Source organism: Myotis daubentonii, chromosome 3 (genome assembly GCF_963259705.1).
Source record: "Myotis daubentonii chromosome 3, mMyoDau2.1, whole genome shotgun sequence".
Lineage (NCBI taxonomy): Eukaryota > Metazoa > Chordata > Mammalia > Chiroptera > Vespertilionidae > Myotis > Myotis daubentonii.
In genome coordinates, this window is record NC_081842.1 from 151775119 (window position 1) to 151797946 (window position 22828).

The 22828-nt window shown below is 39.5% G+C and overlaps 2 protein-coding genes across 3 annotated transcripts in view; one reads left to right on the top strand and one right to left on the bottom strand.

Moving 5' to 3' along the window:
- The window catches only part of LOC132230842 (guanylate-binding protein 6-like), a 34100-nt gene that overhangs the window by 6200 nt on the left and 5072 nt on the right, over positions 1-22828 (top strand). Inside the window, exons 2-6 of one of the 2 annotated variants that reach the window (XM_059688930.1) lie at positions 6641-6844; positions 7790-7917; positions 9762-9871; positions 10115-10341; positions 22395-22640. In XM_059688930.1, the coding sequence (XP_059544913.1) occupies positions 6655-6844; positions 7790-7917; positions 9762-9871; positions 10115-10341; positions 22395-22640 (901 nt within the window). In that variant the 5' untranslated portion in view covers positions 6641-6654. The remainder of the gene's footprint in view (positions 1-6640; positions 6845-7789; positions 7918-9761; positions 9872-10114; positions 10342-22394; positions 22641-22828) is intronic. The other variant, XM_059688931.1, reaches the window with a different exon arrangement.
- On the bottom strand, positions 4329-4818 carry LOC132229443 (large ribosomal subunit protein P1-like). Its single transcript, XM_059686072.1, has one exon. It carries the CDS (start codon positions 4793-4795, stop codon positions 4451-4453), a length of 345 nt encoding a protein of 114 aa, XP_059542055.1. The 5' UTR covers positions 4796-4818; the 3' UTR covers positions 4329-4450.

Sequence of the window (22828 nt, forward strand, 5' to 3'; positions counted from 1 at the left end):
ATGATGTTGATTCTATCAATGCATCAACATGGTATATTGTTCCATCTGTGTCTTCCTCTATCTCTTTTTTCAGTGTCCTGTAGTTTTCTGTGTAGAGGTCTTTTACCTCCTTAGTTTAGTTTATTCCTAGGTATCTTAATTTTTTTGGTGCAATGGTAAATGGGTTTTTTAAAAAAATCTCTCTTCCGTAAGTTCACTATTGGTGTATCAAAATGCCATAAATTTCTGGGTGTTAATTTTGTATCCTGCTACATTGCCGAATTCATTTATTAAGTCAAATAATATTTTGATGGAGTCTTTAGGTTTTTCTATGTATAGTATCATGTCATCTGTGAATAATAACAGTTTTACTTCTTCTTTTCCAATTTGGATGCCTTTTATTTCATCTTCTCTGATTGCTATGGCTAACACTTCCAGTACTATGTCGAAGAGGAGTGGTGAATGTAGGCATCTCTGTCTTTTCTTGTTCTTAGGTGAAATGGTGTTAGTTTTTTCCCATTGAGTATGATGTTGGCTGTAGGTTTGTCATATAACACTTTCATTAGGTTGAGGGTTTTTATCAATAAATGGGGTTGGATTTTGTCAAATGCTTTTTCTGCATCAATTGATTTTTGCAGATTTTTATCTCTTAATTTGTTTATGTGATATATCATTTTTATTGATTTTTAGATATTGTGCCATCCTTGCATCCCTGGGAAAAATTCTACTTGGCCATGGGGTATGATATTTCTGATGTACTGCTGGATCCAATTTGCTAGAATTGTGTTGAGGATTTTGCCATCTATGTTCATGAAGGATATTGGCCTGTAATTCTCTTTTTTTGTGTTGTCTTTATACGGTTTTGGTATTAGGGTAATGTTGGCTTCATAGAATGAGCTTGGAAGTATTCCTTCCTTTTGAATTGTTTGGAATAGTCTGAGGAGCATAGGTTTTATTTCTTCTTGGAGTGTTTGGTAAAACGCCCCCTTTGAAGCATTCTGGTCCAGGGCTTTTGTTTGCTGGAAGGTTTTTGATGACTGCTTCAATTTCCTTCATAATTATTGGCCTATTGAGATTTTTGGATTCTTCCTGATTGAGTTTTGGAATATTGCATTTTTCTAGGAATATGTCCATTTCCTCTAGGTCATCTAGTTGTTGGACTACAGTTGTTCATAGTATTTTTTTTTACAATATTTTGTATTTCTGTGGGGTCTGTTATTTCTCCTCTATCATTTCTGATTTTCTTTATTTGGGTCCTCTCTCTTTGCTTCGTGGTGAGCCTGGTTAGAGGTTCATCAATCTTCTTCATTCTTTCAAAGAATCAGCTCTTGTTTTCATTGATCTTATGTATTGTTTTTTTGGGGGTTTTTTTTGGTGTCTATGTCATATATTTCTGCTCTGATCTTTACTGGTATTATCTCCTTCTTTCTGCTCTCTCTGGGCTTTTCTTGTTACTCACTTTCTAATTTTTTAAGTTGTAGAGTTAGATAATCTATAACCAGTTTTACTTTTTTTTTTTGAGGTAGGCCAGTAGAGCTATAACCTTCCCTCTCATGATTGCTTTCACTGTGTTCATACATTTTGGGTTGTTGTGTTTTCATTGTCATTTGTTTCTAGGATGTTTTTTATTTCTTTTTTGATCTCTTTGGTAATCCAATAATTGTTTAATATTATGCTATTCAGCCTCTAAGTGCTTGAATTTTTTTATTGTTTTTATTAGGGTTTATTTCTATTATGCCATTGTGTTCTGAGAAAATGCTTGATATTATTTCAATCTTCTTGAATTTGGAGAGACTTTGCCTGTTACCCAATGTGTGGTCTATCTTTGAAAATGTCCCATGTGTACTTGAGAAGAACATATATTTTGTGGGTTTGGGGTGAAATGTTCTGATGAAGTCAATTAATTCCATCTGATCTAGTGAGTCATTTAGGATTGATGTTTCTTTGCTGATTTTTGGTTAAGAGGATTTATCCAGTGATGTCAGTGGGGTATTTAAAGTCCCCTACTATGATTGTATTGTTGTTGATCTCTCCCTTGATATCTTCCAGGAGTTTTTTTATGTGTTTGGGTGTTCCTGCTTTGTGTGCATATATGTTTACTGGGTTTTATTCTCTTGTTGTATCAATCCCTGTAGTATTATGAAGTGGCCTTACTTATCTCTTGTTATGGCCTTCACTTTGAGGCCTATTTTGTCAGATATAAGTATTACTACCTCAGCTTTTTTTTCATTTCCATTTTGCCTGAAATATATTTTTCAATCCCTTCACTTTCAGTCTGTGTGAGTCCCTTGTTCTGAGGTGGGTACCTTTTTTTTTTTTAATTGTTTTATTGCAAAGAGTATTACAAATGTCTCCTTCGCCCCCCCCCCCCCTTGACAATCCCCTGGCCGCCCCTACCCCCCCAGTATCTCATGTCCATTGGTTATGCTTATATACATGCATACAAGTCCTTCGGTTGATCTCTTACACTCCCCTCCTGCCCCCCAACTCTCCCCGGCCTTCCTGCTGTAGTTTGACAGTCTGTTCGAGGCTGCTCTGCCTCTGTATCTGTTTTTGTTCATAAGTTTATAATGGTCTTTATTATCTATAAATGAGTGAGACCATGTGGTATTTTTCTTTCATTAACTGGCTTATTTCACTTAGCATAATGCTCTCCAGTTCCATCCATGCTGTTGCAAATGGTAAGAATTCCATCTTTTTTACAGCAGCATAGTATTCTATCATGTAGATGTACCACAGTTTTCTAATTCATTCATCTACTGATGGGCACTTAGGCTGTTTCCAGATCTTAGCTATGGTGAATTGTGCTGCTATGAACATAGGGGTGTATATATCCTTTCTGATTGGTGTTTCTATTTTCTTGGGATATATTCCTAGAAGTGGGATCACGGGGTCAAATGGAAGTTCCATTTTTAGTTTTTTGATGAAACTCCATACTGTCTTCCATAGTGGCTGCACCAGTCTGCATTCCCACCAGCAGTGCATGAGTGTTCCTTTTTCTCTACATCCTCTCCAGCATTTGTCGTTTGTTGATTTGTTGATGATATCCATTCTGACAGGTGTGAGATGGCATCTCATTGTTGTTTTGATTTGCATCTCTCGGATGACTAGTGACTTTGAGCATGTTTTTTTATGTCTCTTGGCTTTCTGAATGTTCTCTTTTGAAAGGTGTCTATTTAGGTCCTTTACCCATTTTTTGAATGGATTGTTTATCTTCCTTTTGTTAAGTTGTATGATTTCCCTATAAATGTTGGAGATTAAACCCTTATTGGTGATAACATTGGCAAATATGTTCTTCCATGCAGTGGGCTTTCTTGTTGTTTTGTTGATGGTTTCTTTTTCTGTGCAGAAGCTTTTTATTTTGATGTAGTCCCATTTGTTTATTTTCTCTTTAGTTTCCAATGCCCTAGGAGCTGTATCGGTGAAGAAATTGCTTGGGCATATGTCTGACATTTTGTTGCCTTTTAATTCTTCTAGTATTTTTATGGTTTCCTGTCATACATATAAGCCCTATATCTATTTTGAGTTTATTTTTGTGTATGGTGTAAGTTGGTGGTCTAGTTTCATTTTCTTGCATGTATCCGTCCAATTTTCCCAACACCATTTATTGAAGAGACTATCTTGACTCCATTGTATGTTCTTGCCTCCTTTGTCAAATATTAATTGAGCATATTGGTTCGGGCCAATTTCTGGGCTCTCTATTCTATTCCATTGATCTATATGTCTGTTCTTGTGCCAGTCCCAGGCAGTTTTGAGGACAGTGGCTTTGTAATACAGCTTGATATCTGGTATTGAGATCCCACCTACTGTGTTCTTTCTCAGGATTGCTGCAGCTATTTGGGGTCTTTTTTTTATTCCAGATGAATTTCTGGAGAGTTCGTTCTAGGTCTGTGAAATATGTCATTGGTATTTTAATGGGAAGTGCGTTGAATTTATAGATTGCTTTGGGTAGTATGGACATTTTAATGATGTTGATTCTACCAATCCAAGAACATGGTATATTCTTCCATCTCTTTATGTCTTCCTCTATATCTTTTTTCAACGTCCTGTAGTTTTCTGAGTAGAGGTCTTTTACCTCTTTAGTTAAGTTTATACCTAGGTATCTTAATTTTTTTGGTGCGATGGTAAATGGGATTGTTTTTTCAGTCTCTCTTTCTGTAAGTTTACTATTGGTATATGGAAATGCCATAGATTTCTTGGCATTAACTTTGTATCCTGCTACATTGCCAAATTCATTTTTTAAGTCTAATAGTTTTTTGAGGTGGGTATCTTGTAGACAGCATATATGTGGGTCATGTTTTCTTATCCACTCAGCCACTCGATGTCTTTTGATTGAAGCATTTAGTCCATTTATTTATTTATTTTTTTTAGAGAAGTGAGATCATCTTTATACAGGCACATCCCCAGAAAATCACCAAGCCCAACAGCAACAAAGGTCAGCTTTTATTGACTGTGTTACAAAAGAGCCAGTTTAGTCAAAAATACCAAAGCCCATGTCATCATCAGACTCCTCAGATTCTTCTTTCTTTGCTTCCACTTTCTTCTCCTCAGCTGGGGCAGCAGAGGTGGAAAGGGCAGGACCTCCTGCCGGTGCAGCACTAGCTGCAGGGGCAGGCCCACCAGCCCCTATATTGCAGATGAGACTTCCAATGTTGACATTGGCCAGAGCCTTTGCAAACAAGCCTGGCCAGAAAGGTTCAACATTTGCACCAGACGCTTTAATGAGGGAATTGATCTTATTCTCCATCACTGTCACTTCATTGTCGTGCAGGATCAGGGCTGAGTAGATGCAGGTGAGCTCTGAGACTGAGGCCATGATGAGGTCCAGTGCTGGGTGAGCACTGCCAGGAGCGGTACTAGTCGCCGGATGAAGTGAGGGCCTCACCCCAACGCAGCCTTAGCTTCCTGTGGGAAGAACCAAGCACCTTATTGGCACCTGGGGAAAGGGCAGTCCATTTACTTTTAAAGTTATTATTAATGGGTACTGGTTTGTAGCCATTTTTATTGTTGTGCCTGTGTTCCTTCTTCCTTCTTTATTTCTTCTTTTTAAACCAGGCCCTTTAGCATATCTTGCATTGCTGGCTTGGTAGTGATAAACTCCCTTAGCATTTTTTTTTCTGTGAAGCTCCCTATTTCCCCTTCAATTTTGAATGATATCCTTGCTGGATAGAGTATTCTTAGATTCAGTCCCATGCTTTGCCTCACTTTGTAAATTTCCTTCCATTCCTTTCTGACCTGATGTGTTTCTGTTGAGAAATCATTTGATACTCTAATGGGGGATACCTTATAAGTAACTTTCTGTCTCTCTCTTGCAGCCTTTAAGATTCTCTTGGTCCTGAACGTTTGCCATTGTAATTACATTGAGTCTTGGTGTGGGTCTTTTCCGGTTCATATTGTTTGGGACTCTCTCTACTTGTGTGACTTTTTTCTTCCCTAAATTAGGGAAGTTTTCTGTATTACTTTGAATAGTTTTTCTAACCCTCGTTCGTGTTCTTGTCAATCTGGAACCCTTCTTATTTGTATGTTGCTTTGTTTCATGTTTTCCCAAAGCTCTCCTAGGCTCCCCTCCTAACATTTAATTTTTTTCTCCAATTGCAGTTCATTTTGGGCTTGTTTTACCACCCTGTCTTCTAATTTGCTAATTCAGTTCTCTGCTTCTCCTAGTCTACTGTTGAAACTTTCCATAGTGTTTTTTAATGTAGCTATATCACCCTTTATTTCCTCTAGAGTCTTACATAAGTTGTTGATTTTTTTAATCACAAGGATATTTTTAAGAGGGCATGGTGGATACAAAAATAGGAAGACTTCTTGTTATTCTTTATTGACAGTTTTATTAATACATACTTTTTATTGGCTTATAACATGAATCTATTTTTAAATTTTGATGCACACTTCATTTTGAAAAACAAAATAAATATCATATGACTCAGTTTCACTAAACAAGGAAATGACTGTAAAACTTTATGGCCAAAAGGATTTTGAGAACTTCTAAGAAAGGAGAAAAATCAAAAGCTGTTTCTCTTCTGGAACCGCAAACTCCTTCAGTCCCTTCAGTATCATAATTAGATACTACATTTTATTGGTCTGTCATATGTCAAACCAAATTATCCAGCTAAATCCTCAGATTGTGATGAATACTAGTCATACTCATCACTAGTTCTATAGCTGTCCTCAGCTATGAGGACCATGAGACAGAGAGAGGCATGAAACCTATGGTTTAAAATATCTTGGCTTTGTCCCCAGGTCGCTCTTGTCCCAGGCAGGTCCTTCCTCAGCATCCACCTCACTATCCTCTTAGCAACTGGTTAAAACTCAGGGATGGGGACAGGATATTCACATGAGGTGATGGCTTTGCTTCTCAGTGGTGACCCTGGCATAGGGTAGAGCCACTCAACTGCATTACAAGATGTGGCTGCCCAGCACCAGCAATAACATTCAGTCTGAGGTCCTCACAGCATTGGGAACACTTTGGCCCTTGCAGAGATACACTGCAAGTATAGAACCAAACAAAGATGAATTTTTTAATGCAGGGTTTGTCCTATGCTTACTGTGTCAGAAATAAAGTAAAACACTCCCATTGTCCTGAGACGATGGGTGCTTTGCACAACTCTACTTCAGTGAATAGCATTGTAAGCTTATTTCTACTGGGATGTTCTTTTAGGTTTGCAGGTTGCCATGGCATCTAGACCCAACATGACGGCCCCCATTTGCCTGGTGGAAAACAACAATGAGCATCTGTCAGTGAATCAGAAAGCTCTAGAGATTCTTGGCCAGATTTCTGAGCCAGTGGTGGTCGTGGCCATTGTAGGACTGTATCGCACAGGCAAATCCTACTTGATGAACCGGCTTGCAGGACAGAATCATGGTGAGTGGTGTCTCAGGTAGAGGACAATTCTTTGACTCTGGCTATATCACAGATTCTTAGTTTTCTTCACTAGTCACATAAAGAAAGAGCTAAATTCCTTTCAATAAACCAACCTTCTAATTCTAATTCTTACTAATAAATTATGACCTTAGTTAGTGTTATCTCAGGCCAGGGCCAATTATTTTACTCTAACTATATCACAGCTTATTAGTTTTCTTCCCTGGTTACATGAAGAGAGAACTAAACTCTCAATAAACCAAATTTCTAAGTCTAATTCTCATCACTAAATTATTAGCTTAATCTATTCTATTGCCATATTTATAGTTTTACTTCTGTTAAGGAAAATCCCTCTTAGTAATGCATAGACTCCTTCTTTTACCTGTGCCAACACTGGGGTCTTGAAATTGTGCCTCCTCTCTTGGTCATACCATGTTTTGCTCTCTCTATAGAATTTTGCTTTTCCCATGAATATATAAAGATAATTGCAAATCTATCACCATGTTTAAAGATTTTTTTGAGTTCACATCCCATTGTTGTTAACAACCTCTCCCACACCATTTGCCATTTTTATTTTTATCACTTTGAATGGAAAAATATTATCTGATTTTCTTTTTCTTAGATGTCTCTCTTCTATCCACTTCTATTTGGCCTTTACTGGACCATACTTTAATATGCTCTTATTATGGTATTCAGTGACCTTTATTATGTCTGATTCATGGATGTACTTCACCTTGATTTTGAGCTCTTGCTGGATATCATTTTCACTGTTAACATTCATCTCCTCCTTCAAATAGATGACACACAAAGTAAAGCATTCTTATAAAATAGAGAAAGCACAATCTTATATCTTGGGGTACTTCCATTCCAAAAAGTCTGATTTTGTAGCCCCTTGGCTGCTTAGATTGTCTGTTGTCACTGTGAGCTGGGTCTCCCCTTCCTTTATAGGTTTCCCTCTGGGCTCCACGGTGCAGTCTAAAACCAAGGGCATCTGGATGTGGTGTGTGCCTCACCTCTGTAAGCCTGATTGCACTCTGGTCCTTCTGGACACTGAGGGCCTGGGCGATGTGGAAAAGGTAAGGCAGAGGGTCACAGATAAAATGTTTCCAACCTGGATAGTCTCATAATGAACTCTTTAATTTAACTGCTTGATGTACTTGTGAAATCTAGAAATCGAAATATATAAGGCAAATGCTCACTTGTTTGACTCTTATTTCTAGGTTACATGTCATGGTACATTGTGTAAACTTTTTATATTTCTCGGCAATGTATGCATAATTTGATTTAATTGCTGAGCACCATATTCCTGGGTCTCTAAGTTAGTACTAGTGACTCATGTAAAAGCCCTGCCCTCAAAAAGTTTGCAGTCCTCTGGTGAAGTTCACCAAGTACTCACCAAGCATTTTGGAAGACTTTCAGACATCTCTGAATGAGATGCTTCTATAAAAGATGTTTTTTTTATATAACATTTTAAGATGGGTTTTTGATACTTTAGTTTTCTACTAAAGGGTAAAATGAATGATTTCTGCTGTAGTTTGAGACTTATTTGGAAATAGTACCTAAATTTCTACAACTTTTTATTTATGCCCTAAGAAGACTTAGAAATTTTGTGTTTATTTTTATATATCAGTCTTGCTCTCTGTATAACCTATTGTTTGTCATAAGTGCCACTTCTTATTGTAATCATTTTTTTTAAATTGGGCTTTGGAATATTAATGGACAAAGCATTTCCTTTCAAGTTGTTCTTGATATTTTCCACTTTTGCTCTGGGGAAAACTTTAGAGAGTGTTTATAATAGAATGAAAAGTCTGTATTGTGCCATTATTTAGATCTGCTATATTTTATACAAACAAATTACCCCCTCCTTTAAGGTACTTCATCTGGTTGCCCTAGGCTCACTATCCAGCTTTAACTTCTTGACCTACCCTCTGTTCCAGTCAGATCAAATAACTCTACTTTTATTGAAAAGACTTCTGTATGCGGCCCTGTCTACTTTTGCTTCTGTGGTCTTTCCATCTGCAAGATACCTTCACTTATTCAAATTCACACTCTGCTAAATCTTTAATTTTCAATCAATATGCTGCGGAAGACTTTATGTTATGTAAAATTTTCCAAATTTCAGAACTCTGATCTTTCACGCTAGACTTGTAAATTTTAACTTAATGCTTTTCAAAATTTAAATTTATTATTGAAAGTAATACATATATTTCCCTTCTTCACCTCATATCTTTCTCACACCTATCCCCGCTGCAGGCCTTCAGCATGCTTTTGTCAATGTCCATGTTTTGTGCATATATGCATATAAGTTCTTTTGTTGATATTTTTTCTCCTGCCCCCCTTAATTTACTATTATAGCAATAGGTTCCAATGCTTATATACGTTACTTTGATGTAGCATCCTATAGATATTATCCTTGTTATATTCCTTGCTATAGATGTTCATCATGGCTTTGAAATAGTCACCTTGAAAGTAATATTTGTCATTTTAAACTGATATTTAATTTTAACAACAGTGGAAATATTCAGTAGTTTCCCATAAACACTTTTTGGATATATCCCCAGTTATGTTAACTATGGAATATTTCATATAGTCCATGACCAACAAATATATGTAGAATAAATATGTGCTAATACCACTCATTGAACCTAATAGCACACCAGGTGAAGCACTAAATTACTTTATATGTTATATTATTTCATCCAATTCATTAAAAAGAAAACTCTGTGATGACAAAATCACACTCACAAATAATGTTTTTGTAATTGCTAAAGCTCATATGTATATTTATTCCCATCTTCAAACTTATTGCTTGCATTGTGAGTAACTTACCTGATAATAAAATGAAGGACTGTTAGACTTAGTGTTTGAATGAATGTCTATAGGGTAACCCCCTGAATGTCTTGCCCTAATGTACTTCCAGGGCGACCCTAAGAATGACTCGTGGATCTTTGCCCTGGCTGTGCTGCTATGTAGCAGCTTCGTCTACAACAGCATGAGCACCATCAACCACCAGGCCCTGGAGCAGCTGCAGTATCCTTCCAGGAACCCAACTTCCATGTGTTATGGCTTCAATGGGAATGGAGATCCAGTCAGTTTCTCCTTCCCTCTCACTTAGTTACCCTTGGTAGACCAAAAGGAACCAGAGTGAGAGTGTTTGTAATACTATTTTTTTCTTGTTTTTGTTTTATTTGTTTGTTTGTTTTGTTTGTTTGTTTGAATTAGATAAATGTGGGAATTGTGGGTAGAAAGTTTATTTTCCTTAGCCAGTCCTAGTTACGTGACAGAGCTGACAGAACTCATTAGGGCAAAGTCCTCCCCTACACCAGATGGAGTAGAAGATTCATCAGAGTTTGTGAGTTTCTTTCCAGACTTTATCTGGGCCGTACGGGATTTCTCCCTGGAGCTGGAGTTAAATGGCCACCGTATCACAGAAGATGAGTACCTGGAGAATGCCTTGAAGCTGGTTCCAGGTAACAGCATGGCTGGGCAGTGGATGGGAGGTAGTAAATATCATGATTGGAGTTGCATTTGTACTTGTGACTAGAAGTCTGCAGAAATGGTGGCTGGGAATGAGTTGAAAAGTTCTATGGACTGGAGTTTAAGTTCACATAAGAAAAGTAGAGCCTTAAGTAGAGTAAAACTATTCATAACCAATTTGTTCTTTACACATTGTAATTTAGAATCCAATTGTAACTTTTGAAACTGTTGCTAAAATCTTCTAAATAGCAGTTACTTATGTTTATTATTTTAGCTTCTGCTTTTATGTTTTGAGGAAAACAGCTGATCAAATACTTGTTTGGCATAAAATTACAATGAAAAGCCTACTAATGAAAAAATGTTTTTCATGTAATTAGACATAATTCTTCTAAAATGGGCATATAATTTTCTAATATCTTTATACGTATGTTATTTATAAAAATGACTTTAAGTTCTCATAAACCTGAAGTAGTATATTTTCTCTTTTCAATCTACCTATTTGTGTAATTATTGATAATTATTTGAATACTAGAGGCCCGGTGCACAAAAATTTGTGCACTCGGGGGGAGGGGAGGGGGTCCCTCAGCCCGGCCTGTGCCCTCTTGCAGTCTGGGACCCCTCAGGAGATAACGCCCTGCTGTCTTAGGCCTGCTCCCGGATGGCAGAGGGCAGGCCCAATCCCTAGGTGCAGCCCCTGGTCGGGCTCAGAGCAGGGCCGATTGGGGAGTTGGGGCGCTGCCCCCTGTCATGCACAGAGCAGGGCAGATTGGGAGGTTGCAATGCCACCCTCAGTCACGCTCAGGGTAGGGCTGATTTGGGGGTTAGGGCACCGACCCCCTGTCACACTCAAGGTAGGGTCGATGGGGAGGTTGCGGTGCCACCCCCTGTCACGCACAGAGAAGGGCCCATTAGGGGGTTGGGGAGCTCCCCCCTGTCATGCACAGAGCAGTCCCCATCAGGGCGTTGAGGAGCTCCCCCCGTCACTCACAGAGTAGGGCCGATAGGAGAGTTGGGGCACCGCCCCCTGTCACACAGAGAGCAGGGCGGATCAGGTGGTTGGGGTGCCACCCTCTATCACCCACAGAGCAGGGCCGATCAGGGGGTTGGGGTGCCGCCACTGTCACACTCAGGGCAGGGCCGATGGGGAGGTTATGGCTCTACCCCATCACACACAGAGCAGGGCCCTTGGGGGTGGGGGGTGTTGGGGCTCTGCACCCAGTCACACACAGAGCACCAGGGCGATCAGGGAGTTGGGGAGCTCCCCCCTATCAGGCACAGATCAGGGTTGATCAGGGGGTTGGGGCGCCTTCCCCTGTCACGACCACAGCAGGGCGGATAGGGAGGTTGTGGCCCCGACCCTGTCACACACAGAGCTGCAGGGAGATCAGGGGGTTTGAGCGCTGCCCCCTGTCATGCTGATCCCTGTGCTGGGAGGCCTCGCGGCTCCGCTGATCCTGGTGCAGGGAGGCATAATACCCTTTTACTATATAGGATAGAGGCCTGGTGCATGGGTGGGGGCTGGCTGGTTTGGCCTGAAGGGTGTCCTGGATCAGGGTGGGGGTCCCCACTTGGGTGCCTGGCCAGCCTGGGTGAGGGGATGATGGTTGTTTGCAGCTGGTGACACACCCTTCAGGGTGGGGGTCCCCACTGGGGAGCTTGGTCAACCTGGGTGAGGGGATGATGGCTGTTTGCAGCTGGTCACACACCCTTCAGGGTGGGAGTCCCCACTGGGGTGCCTGGCCAATCTGGGTGAGGGGCTGAGGGCTGTTTTCAGGCTGGTGGGCGACTGAAGCACCCAACTGCTCCTTTTTTTCTTTTTTTTTTTAATTCTGGGCCAGCCTTAGCTCTGGCTCCAGCTCTGAGGCCTCTGCTACTGAAAGCAGGTATCTGGTTTGTTTGTGTTCTATAATCGAGAAACTGTATCATCTCCAGCTCTGAGATCCCTGCTGGCCAGCTGAAAACGGGTTTCTGGGGTTTTGTTTAGCTTCTATATTTGTTACAATGTTTGAAACTGCAAGCTCAGAGGCCGACAAGACAGGCGGGGAACGTTGGAGTCCTCCGTCACTGAAGCAAGCAAGCCTCATGTTTGCTTCCAGCTGCCTGGCTGCTGGCTGCCATCTTGGCTGGCAGTTAATTTGCATATTGCCCTGATTAGCCAATGGGAAGGGTAGCGGTCGTACACTAATTACCATGCTTCTCTTTTATTGGATAGGATAATTTTAATTTCTATGTCAAAGATTTGTTATTTTTAAATAATTTTATTTTTAATTTAATTTTATTGTTTAAAGTATTAAAAATAGTAGTGCTTATGTCTTTTTTTCCTCATTGACCTCCTCTTGGCCTCCCCTATCCCCTGGCACATGCCCTCACTCTCACCCCCAGTGTCTTGTATCCATTGGTTATGCTTATATGCATGCATAAAAGTTCTTCGATTGATCTCTTACCTCTCCCCCCGACCCTCCCCTGCCTTTCCACTGTAGCTTGACAGTCTGTTGGATGCTTCTTTGCCTCTGTGTCTATTTTTGTTCATGGGTTTATAATGTTCTTTATATTCTACAAATAAGTGAGATCATGTGGTATTTATCTTTCACTGACTGGCTTATTTCACTTAGCATAATGCTCTCCAGTTCCATCCATGCTGTTGCAAATGGTAAGAGTTCCTTCTTTTTTTTTTTACAGCAGCGTAGTATTCCATTGTGTATATGTAACACCGTTTTTTAATCCACTCATCGGCTGTTGGGTATATAGGCTGTTTCCAAATATTAGCTATTGTGAATTGTGCTGCTATGAACATAGGGGTGCATATATCCTTTCTGATTGGTGTTTCTAGTTTCTTGGGATATATTCCTAGAAGTGGTATTACTGGATCAAATGAAAGTTTCATTTAATTTTTCGAGGAAACGCCATACTGTTTTCCACAGTAACTGCACCAGTCTGCATTCCCACCAGCAGTGAAGGAGGGTTCTTTTTCTCTGTATCCTAGCCAGCACTTGTCATTTGTTGATTTGTTGAAGATAGCCATTCTGGCAGGTGTGAGATGGTGTCTCATTATTGTTTTGATGTGCATCTCTCGGATGATTAGTGACTTTGAGCAAGTTTTCATAAGTCTCTTTGACTTTCTGTATGTCCTTCTTTGCAAAGTATCTATTTAGGTCCTTTGCCCATTTTTTGATTGGATTGTTTACCTTCCTTTTGTTAAGTTGTATGAGTTCCCTGTAAATGTTGGAGATTAAACCCTTATCAGAGATAACATAGGCAAATATGTTCTCCCATGCAGTGGGTTTTCTTGTTGTTTTGTTAATGGTTTCTTTTGCTCTGCAGAAGCTTTTTATTTTGATGTAGTCCCATTTGTTTATTTTCTCTTTAGTTTCCATTGCCCTAGGAGCTGTATCAATGAAGATATTGCTACGACAAATGTCTGCTACTTTAATGCCTATGGCTTCTTTAATATTTTTATTGTTTCCCATCTTATATTTAAATCCTTTATCCATTTTGAGTTTATTTTGTGTATGGCATAAGTTGGAGGACTAGTTTAACTTTTTTGCATGTATGTGTCCAATTTTCCCAACACCATTTATTGAAGAGACTATCTTGACTACATTGTATGTTCTTGCCTCCTTTGTCAAATATTAATTGAGCACAGTAACTTAGGTCAATTTCTGGGTTCTCTGTTCTGTCCCACTGGTTTATATATCTGTTCTTTTGCCAGTACTAGGCAGTTTTGAGAACAGTAGCTTTGTTGTATAGCTTGATATCTGGTATTGAGGTCCCTCCAACATTGTTCTTCTTTCTCAAGATTGTTGCAGCTATTTGGGATCTTTTTTTATTCCAGATGAATTTTTGGAGAGTCTGTCCTAGGTCTTTGAAGTATGTGGTTGGTATTTTAATGAGGATTGCATTAAATTTATAGATTGCTTTGGGTAGTTTGGTCATTTTAATGATGTTGATTCTACGAAATCCATGAACATGGTATATTCTTCCATTTGTTCATGTCTTCCTCTATCTCTTTTTTCAGTGTCCTGATATTTTCTGAGTACAGGTCCTTTATCTCAGCGGTTCTCAAACTGTAGGTCGCAACCCCTTTGGGGGTTGAACAACACTTTCACAGGGGTCACCTAAATACGTCCTGATATCAGATATTTACAGTACGATTCATAACTTAGCAAAATTACAGTTATGAAGTAGCAACGAAAATAATTTTATGGTTGGGGGGTCACCACAACATGAATAACTGTATTAAAGGGTTGCAGCATTAGGAACGTTGAGAACCACTGCTTTATCTCCTTGGTTATATTTATTCCTGGGTATCTTAATTTTTTTGTTGCAATGGTAAATATGATTGCTTTTTAAGTTTCTCTTTCTGTGAGTTCATTATTTGTGTATAGAAAACCCATACACTTCTTGGTGCTAATTTTTTATCCTGCTACATTGCTGAATTCATTTGTTAAATAAAGTAGGTTTTTGATGGAGTGTTTGGAGTTTCTATGTACAATATCATGTCAACTGCGAATAAGGACAGTTTTTCTAAAGTTCCAATTTGGATGCCTTTTATTTCTTCTTCTTGTCTGATTGCAATGGCTAGTACTTCCAGTACTATGTCAAACAGGAGTGGTGAGAGTGGGCATCCCTGTCTTGTTCCTGTTCTTAGGGAAAATGATTTTAGTTTTTGCCCATTGAGTATGATATTGGCTGTGGGGTTGTCATATATGGCTTTAATTATGTTGCTGTATCATTCTTTTATTTCCACTTTGCTGAGCATTTTTATGAAAAAGGGTGTTGGATTTGTCAAATGCTTTTTCTGCATCAATGGATATGATTATATGGTTTTTATCACTCAGTTTGTTTATGTGATATAACACATTTATCGATTTGTGGATATTGTACCATCCTGGCATCCGCGGAATAAGTCCCACTTTGTCATGGTGTATGATCTTTCTAATGTAATGCTGGATTTGATTTGCTAATATTTTGTTGAGAATTTTCAAGTCTATGTTCATAAGGGATATTTTCCTATAATTCTCTTTCTTTGTGTTGTCTTTATCTGATTTTGGGATTAGAGTAATTTTAGCTTTATAGAAAGAGGTTGGTAGTGTTCCTTCCTCTTAAATTGTTTGGAATAGTCTGGGGAAGATAGGTTTCATTTCTTCTTTGAATGTTTGACAAAATTCCGCTGTGAAGCCATCTGGTCCAGGGCTTTTGATTGTTGGAAGTTTTTTGATTACTGCTTCAATTTCCTCCATAGTTATTGGCCTATTCAGATTTTTTGATTCCTCCTGGTTGAGTTTTGGAAGGTTGTATTTTTCTAAGAATATGTGCATTTCTTCTATTTTGACCAGTTTGTTGGAATAGTGTTGTTCACAGTACTTTTTTTTTTGTAATCCCTCGTATTTCTGTAGGGTCTGTTGTTATTTCTCCTCTTTCATTTATGATTTTATTTATTTGGGTCTTCTCTCTTTGCTTCTTGGTGAGCCTGGCTAGCAGTTCACCAATCTTGTTTATCCTTTCAAAGAACCAGCTATTAGTTTCATTGATCTTTTTTGTTGTTTTTTTGTTTTGTTTTTCCTGGTCTCTATGTCATTTATTTCTGCTCTGATCTTTATTATTTCCTTCCTTCTGCTCACTCTGGGCTTTTCTTGTTGCTCTCTTTCTAATTCTTCTATTTACAGAGTTATATGTTTTATTACTAGTTTTTCTTGTTTTTTAGGAAGGCCTGGAATGCTATTAACTTTCCCCTCAGAATTGCTTTTACTGTGTCCCAAAGATTTTGGATTGTTGTGTTTTCATTACCATTTGTTTCCAGGATGTTTTTTATTTCTTCTTTGATCTCTTTGGTTACTCAATCATTGTTTAATAGTATGCTATTCAGCCTTCAAGTGTTTGAATTATTTTATTGTTTTTATTGTAGTTTATTTGTAATATTATGCCATTGTGGTCTGAGAAAATGCTTGATATGATTTCAATCTTCTTAAATTTGGAGATACTTTGCCTGTGTCCCAGTATGTGGTCCATCTTTTGAAATGTCCCATGTGCACTTGAAAAGAATGTATAGTCTGTAGTTTTGGGGTGGGTTGGAATGTTCTAATGATGTCAATTAAGTTCATCTGATCTAGTGAGTCATATAGGATTGCTGTTTCTTTGATAATTTTTTGTCTAGAGGATTTATCCAGTGATGTTAATGGGGGTGTTAAAGTCTCCTACTATGATTGCATTACTGGCAATCTCTCTCCTGATATCTCCCAGATGTTTTGTTACGTATTAGGGTGCTCCTGAATTTGGTGCATATTATGTTTACCAAAGGTATAACCTCTTGTTGTATCGATCTCTTTAGAATTATGAAGTGGCCTTTCTTGTCTCTTGTTATGGCCTTCACATTGAGGTCTTTTTTGTCACATAGAAGTATTGCTACCCCAGCATATTTTTCCTTTCCATTTGCCTGCTAGATATTTTTCCACCCCTTCACTTTCAGTCCATGTGATTCACTTGTTTTGAGATGGGTCTTCTGTAGACAGCATATATATGGGTCATGTTTGCTTATCTACTCATTCACTCCATGTCTTTTGATTGGAGCATTTAATCCATTTAAGTTTAATGTTATTATTTTTTTAAAATATATTTTATTGATTTTTTTACAGAGAGGAAGGGAGAGGGATAGAGAGTTAGAAACATTGATGAGAGACAAACATCGATCAGCTGCCTCTTGCACACTCCCCACTGGGTATGTGCCTGCAACCAAGGTACATGCCCTTGACTGGAATCAAACCCTGGACCTTTTAGTCCACAGGCCGACGCTCTATTCACTGAGCCAAACCAGTCAGGGCTAATGTTATTATTGATTGGCACTTATTTGTAGACATTTCTGTACTTTATGCCTGTGTTCCTTCCTCCCTGTCTATTTCTTCTTTTCACAGCATTCCCTTTAGCATTTCTAGCATTGGTAGTGATAAACTCCCTTAGCATTTTTTTTTGTCTGCCAATCTACTGATTTCCCCTTCTATTTTGATTGATAGTCTTGCTGGATTGAGTATTCTTGGATTCAGTCCTTTGCTCTGCATCACTTTGTATACTTCATTCCATTCCCTTCTAGTTTGGTATGTTTGAATTGAGAAATCATTTGATAATCTGATGGGGGATCTTTTGGAGGCAACTCTCTGTCTCTCTTGCAGCCTTTAAGATTCTCTCTTTGTCCATAACATTTGCCATTGTAATTATGATTTGTCTTGTTGTGGGTCTTCTGGGATTCATCTTACTTGGGAATCTCTATACTTGTGTGACTTTTTTGTTCCCCATATCAGGGAAGTTTTCTGTCATTATTTTTTCAAATAGATTCTCTAGTCCTTGCTCCTCTTCTTGTCCTTCTGGTGCCCCTGTTATACATATCTTACTTCATTTTGTGTTGTCCCAAATTTCGCTTATGTGCTCCTGTTTTTTAATTTTTATCTCCAGTTGGTGTTCAGTTTGGGCTTGTTTCTCTTCCTTATCTTCTAACTCAGTAATTTGGTCCTCTGCTTCTTCTGGTTTACTGTTGAAAACTTCTATAACATTTTTGATTGTAGCTATATCACTTTTGATTTCTTCCTGATTTTTGCATAGGTTGTTGATTTTCTCATCCATCCAGTTTATGAACTGTATGACCATTACTCTGAATTCTTTTTCTGTCATTATTGCATGACTCCATTTCACTTATTTCCTTTCTTAGTGAATTCTCTTTTTTTTTCCTCTGGGGATTGTTCCTTGTCTTTCCATTCTAACTATCATCAGAAGGTCCAAACACTAAGTTGCGGGGGCCTGTGCCATGCGCAGTGGGAACGTTGTGCCACCGGAGTGTCACTGAAGAGCTCCGACACTGAGACCTGTGGCTGCCATGTGTCAGTGGGTTCCACGTGCGCTGAAAATCAGAGTCACCAGTGCTCAGTGCAGCCTCGTGCATGCAACTAGAATCAGGCACCCCGCATGCGCAACACTGAAAAAAATAATCCCTGTGGTCATGCACCAAAAATCAGAGTCCCCTGGCATGCACCAGGAGTCAGAGTCCCCATATGCACTCTCCGAGAATTGAGTATTGGAGTCTCTGTCACTTGGTGCGACCTTGCGCCAAGAATCAGGGTCCCTGTGTGCATGTGTGCCAAGAATTGGAGTCACTGCAGCTCAGTTTGCTTGCACTGAGAATCAGGAATCCCATGTGCATGCAATGAGAAACAGTCCCAGCATGTGCCTGACGAGAGTCAAGTTACTGGTGTTCAGTGCTGCCTTTTCCTGAGCGCTGGAAAGGCACAACTGTGGTGTCTGGTGGTCGGCATGCTGTAGTTTGGGAAGACTCAGTTTTTGCTGCCTGGACCTTGTGCCCTTGATTGGATTCACGTATCTGTGGTGGCTCACAGAGGCACCTGGTGGCTGTTTGCCAAGGTGGAGCACTTAGAGGGATTCTGGCGCTGAAGCTGTGTGACTCACTATGTCTGTGGGCAGGCAGCCAGGAAGGAGGGCATCCCAATTTCTATTGCCAGGGCATGTGTCCTTGTTTGGATACAAGCACACCCAGCGGGGGCTTACAGCGGCACCAAATAGCCACCTTTGAGGCGGTGGGCTCAGGAGGTCTGCTCGCTTAAAGGCATGACTGTAGTGTCTGGAAGTTGACAGCCTGGGAGAGGGAAATCACACTTAATGCTGCAGGAGCCATACACCCTTGGAGGTGGAAATCCTAGGGTTCTGCAGCTCTGTGGGCGGGGCAGCAGGATTTTGACTGGAGTGACTGCAGGGTCACGGGCAGTGTCCAATGCCAGTCTGGGTGGTGGAGCTGATGAGTTCCTAGAAGAGGCTGCTCTCCACTTCAAGATGGCATGGGCTCTGTGCCTGAGCCCCACAGCCTAGGGTGTGCAGGTGGCAATGGTAGGTGCTCCTGTCCAGGAGAGCCCAGGCTGCCAACCTCTGATATTCCTGCTGGATTTAACTGTCCCTCACTCACTGACACCTATTTTCAATTGTAGTTTACACTCAATATCATTTTGTATTATTTGCAAATATATAGCATAGTAGTTAGATAACATACTTTACAATGAGAATTCCCTATATTTCAAGTACTCACCTGGTACAATGCATAGATATTACAATATTATTGACTATATTCCTTATGCTTTTTTTTTACATGAATATTTTCTAACTACCAACTAGTATTTGTTAATGCCTTCACTTTTTTCACCCCACTCTCCTCATGCAGCCATCAAATTTTTTTCTCTCTCTATATATTAGTCTGTATCAATTTTGTTTGTTTATTTTGTTTTTTAGAATCCACAAATACGTGAAGTCATATGATATTTGTCTTTCAATGTCTAACTTATTTCACTGATCACAGTACTCTCTATATTCATCCATGCTATCTCAAATGATATGATTTTATTCTTTATTTTGATTGAGTAGTATTCCATTGTGTATATTTACTACCTATACTTTATCTACTTGTCTATTTTTGGGCACTTAGGTTACTTACATATCTTGGCTATTGTATATAATGCTGCAATGAATATAGGAGTCATATATTCTTTTTGAATTAGTGTTTTGGATTTCTTCTAATATATGACCACTAGGGGCCCGGTGCACGAAATTCGTGCACTGGGTGTGTGTGTGGGGGGGAGTGTCCCTCAGCCCAGCCTGCCCCCTATCACATACTGGGAGCCCTCAGGCGTTGACCCCCATCACCCTCCAATCGCAGGATCGGCCCTTGCCCAGGCCTGATGCCTCTGGCCTAGGCGTCCGGCCCGGGCAGCAGGGACCTGCAGCTGCAGCGGCCCCATGATCGTGGGCTTCGCTTTAGGCTCAGGCAAGGGACCCCTAGCTCCTGGGACTGCCAGCTTCCACCGTGCCCAGCTCCTTACCCAGCTCCCATCGCTGGCTCCACCCCTACTTCCTGCTATCACTGGCCAGGGCGGAAAAGGCACCTGATTCTCCGATCATGGCTGGGGGGCAGGGCAAAGGCGGCCCCAGGGCCGCCTTTGCCCTGCCCCCCAGCTCTTAGCTCCCCCCTGGGTTTCCGATCACTGTCAGTGGCAGGGGGCTTCTTCCTGCTTTCCCTTTCGCCTCCCTGCATTGTACCTACATATGCAAATTAACCGCCATCTTGTTGGCAGTTAACTGCCAATCTTAGTTGGCAGTTAATTTGCATATAGCCCTGATTAGCCAATGAAAAGGGTAGCTCGTACGCCAATTACCATTTTTCTCTTTTATTAGTGTTGATAAGTGAAGTCACTGGCCATAAGGTAGTTCTATTTTTAATTTTTTTGAGAAATCTCCATCCTCTTTTCCATAGTAGCTTCACAAATCTGCATTTCCACCAACAGTGAAAAATTGTTCCCTTTTTTCCACATCCTCACCAACCCTTATTGCTTGTTGATTTATTAATGAGAGCCTTTCAGACAGGCATAAGGTGATATCTCATTGTGGTTTTAACTTGCATTTCTCTGATGATTAGTGATGTTGAACATCTTTTCATATGTGTATTGGCCTTCATGTCTGAGATTTTACTCTGTATGTTTTATTCTAGTAGTTTCATGATTTTGAGTCTTACATTTAAGTCTTTAATCTATTTTCAGCTGATTCTTGTATACAGTGTAAGAAGGTGGAGTATTTTCACTTCTTTTGTACATATTTGTCTAATTTCCCAACACCATGCACCGCTAGGCTGCCTTTACCCCATTGTATGTTGTTTTGCCTCCTTTGTCATCTATTAATTGACCATATTTGCATGGGTTTATTTCTGGGCACTCTGTTGTGTTCAATTGATCTATATGTCTGTTTTTATTCCAACACCATGCTGCTTATATTACCACACCATTGTATTATAGTTTGGTATCAGGTAGCATAATACTTGCATCTTTGTTCTTTCTCAGTATGTCTGTGGCTATTCAGGGTCTTTTATGGTTTCATATACATTTTTGGATTATTTATTGTACTGATGTGAAAAACACCATTGGTATTTTGACAGGGATTATGTTGAATCTATAGATTCATTATAAGCATTATAGACATTTTAATTATGTTAATTATTTCTATCTGGTCATAATTTTTTTTCAATTTACCCATATTTACCCATGCTACAGTTTCAAAATAATAAAAATATTTGAATGGGTTACATTTACATGGCATGTAGGTATCTGGTAAACCCTTGAAAGAAAATCCACTTCTGATTTATACACTCTTGATTTCATGTTTCTATTTATGGTTTCTCAAAAACAATGAGAAATGGGCTACACAGAACAGCAAAGCTATCAAATGAATATAGTTATTTTCCTTCAAGAGTTTAGAGACTAATGGTGATATCTTAAAATTATGTTTTAGCTACATTTACTCTTCACTCTTCAGAGGCTTTTATTTTTTTAAAAGCCAATGCTGTACACATTATTTTTAGCATCTAAACCAGGGGTGGGAAAACTTTTTGACTTGAGAGCCACAATGGGTTCTTAAACTGGACCGGAGGGCTGGAACAAAAGCATGGATGGAGTGTTTGTGTGAACTAATATAAATTCAAAGTAAACATCATTACATAAAAGGGTACGGTCTTTTTTTTTTTTTAGTTTTATTCATTTCAAACGGGCCGGATCCGGCCCGCGGCCCGTAGTTTGCCTACGGCTGATCTAAACAGTTTTCCTTAGATAATCTGGTGTTATTTCCAACATTGCTTCATTAAGTCTTGTTTGGGCTCTTCATTTTGATCCATAGCTTCATTTTCCCATGGTATCAGGTGACCAAAAACTTACATTTGACCCATGTTTCTGTTATTCATTCAGTAGCTAATATTGACCATATAGAAAATACTCTACCATTTTTAGGTCCAATAACAGCAATAGGTTGTTGTAGTTGTTTTTTAAGCATATTTAATCTCTTCCAAAATTTTCCCCGAAAGTTGCATCATTGGTAAATTTAACGTTAAAGCAGCATTTGGATGTCCATGCCAAAGGAGGTATAACCAGAAGTTATACAGAGAGAATATGGCAAAGATATAAATGTCCCTGTCCTAAAAATCTTTAGGTCCCTTGTCCTCAGACTGCTCCTACTGTAATACCTGTTTTTGTTTATTTTAATCTTTCAGGCCTGAATCCCAAAGCTCAAATATCTAATCTCCCTAGAGAGTGCATCCGCCATTTCTTTCCAAGAAGGAAGTGTTTTGTCTTTGACCGGCCAATAAATGACAAAGAACTCCTAGCCCATATTGAGAAGGTTGTAGACAACCAACTGGATCCTAACTTCAAGGAACAAACAAAGAATTTCTGTTCTTACATTCTCACCCAGGCGAGGACCAAGACCCTCAGGGAGGGAATCACAGTCACTGGGAAACGTGAGTCTTCACTTCACATTTTGTGGAGCCTAATGTTTGTTGAAGATATTATAGGATGTGTTCTCCAGGACTTGTGTTTGATTCTGCATAGAATTATGGGTCTACAATTATTCATACTCAACGAAGACACATGTATACTTGTCACACTGTTGGGTGTTTATAAATTCCTCTCCAAAATTACGACCACT

What these genes read in the sequence shown, in the direction of transcription:
- LOC132229443 (XM_059686072.1), bottom strand. Translation starts at nt 4,795, where the DNA reads ATGGCCTCAGTCTCAGAGCTCACCTGCATCTACTCAGCCCTGATCCTG.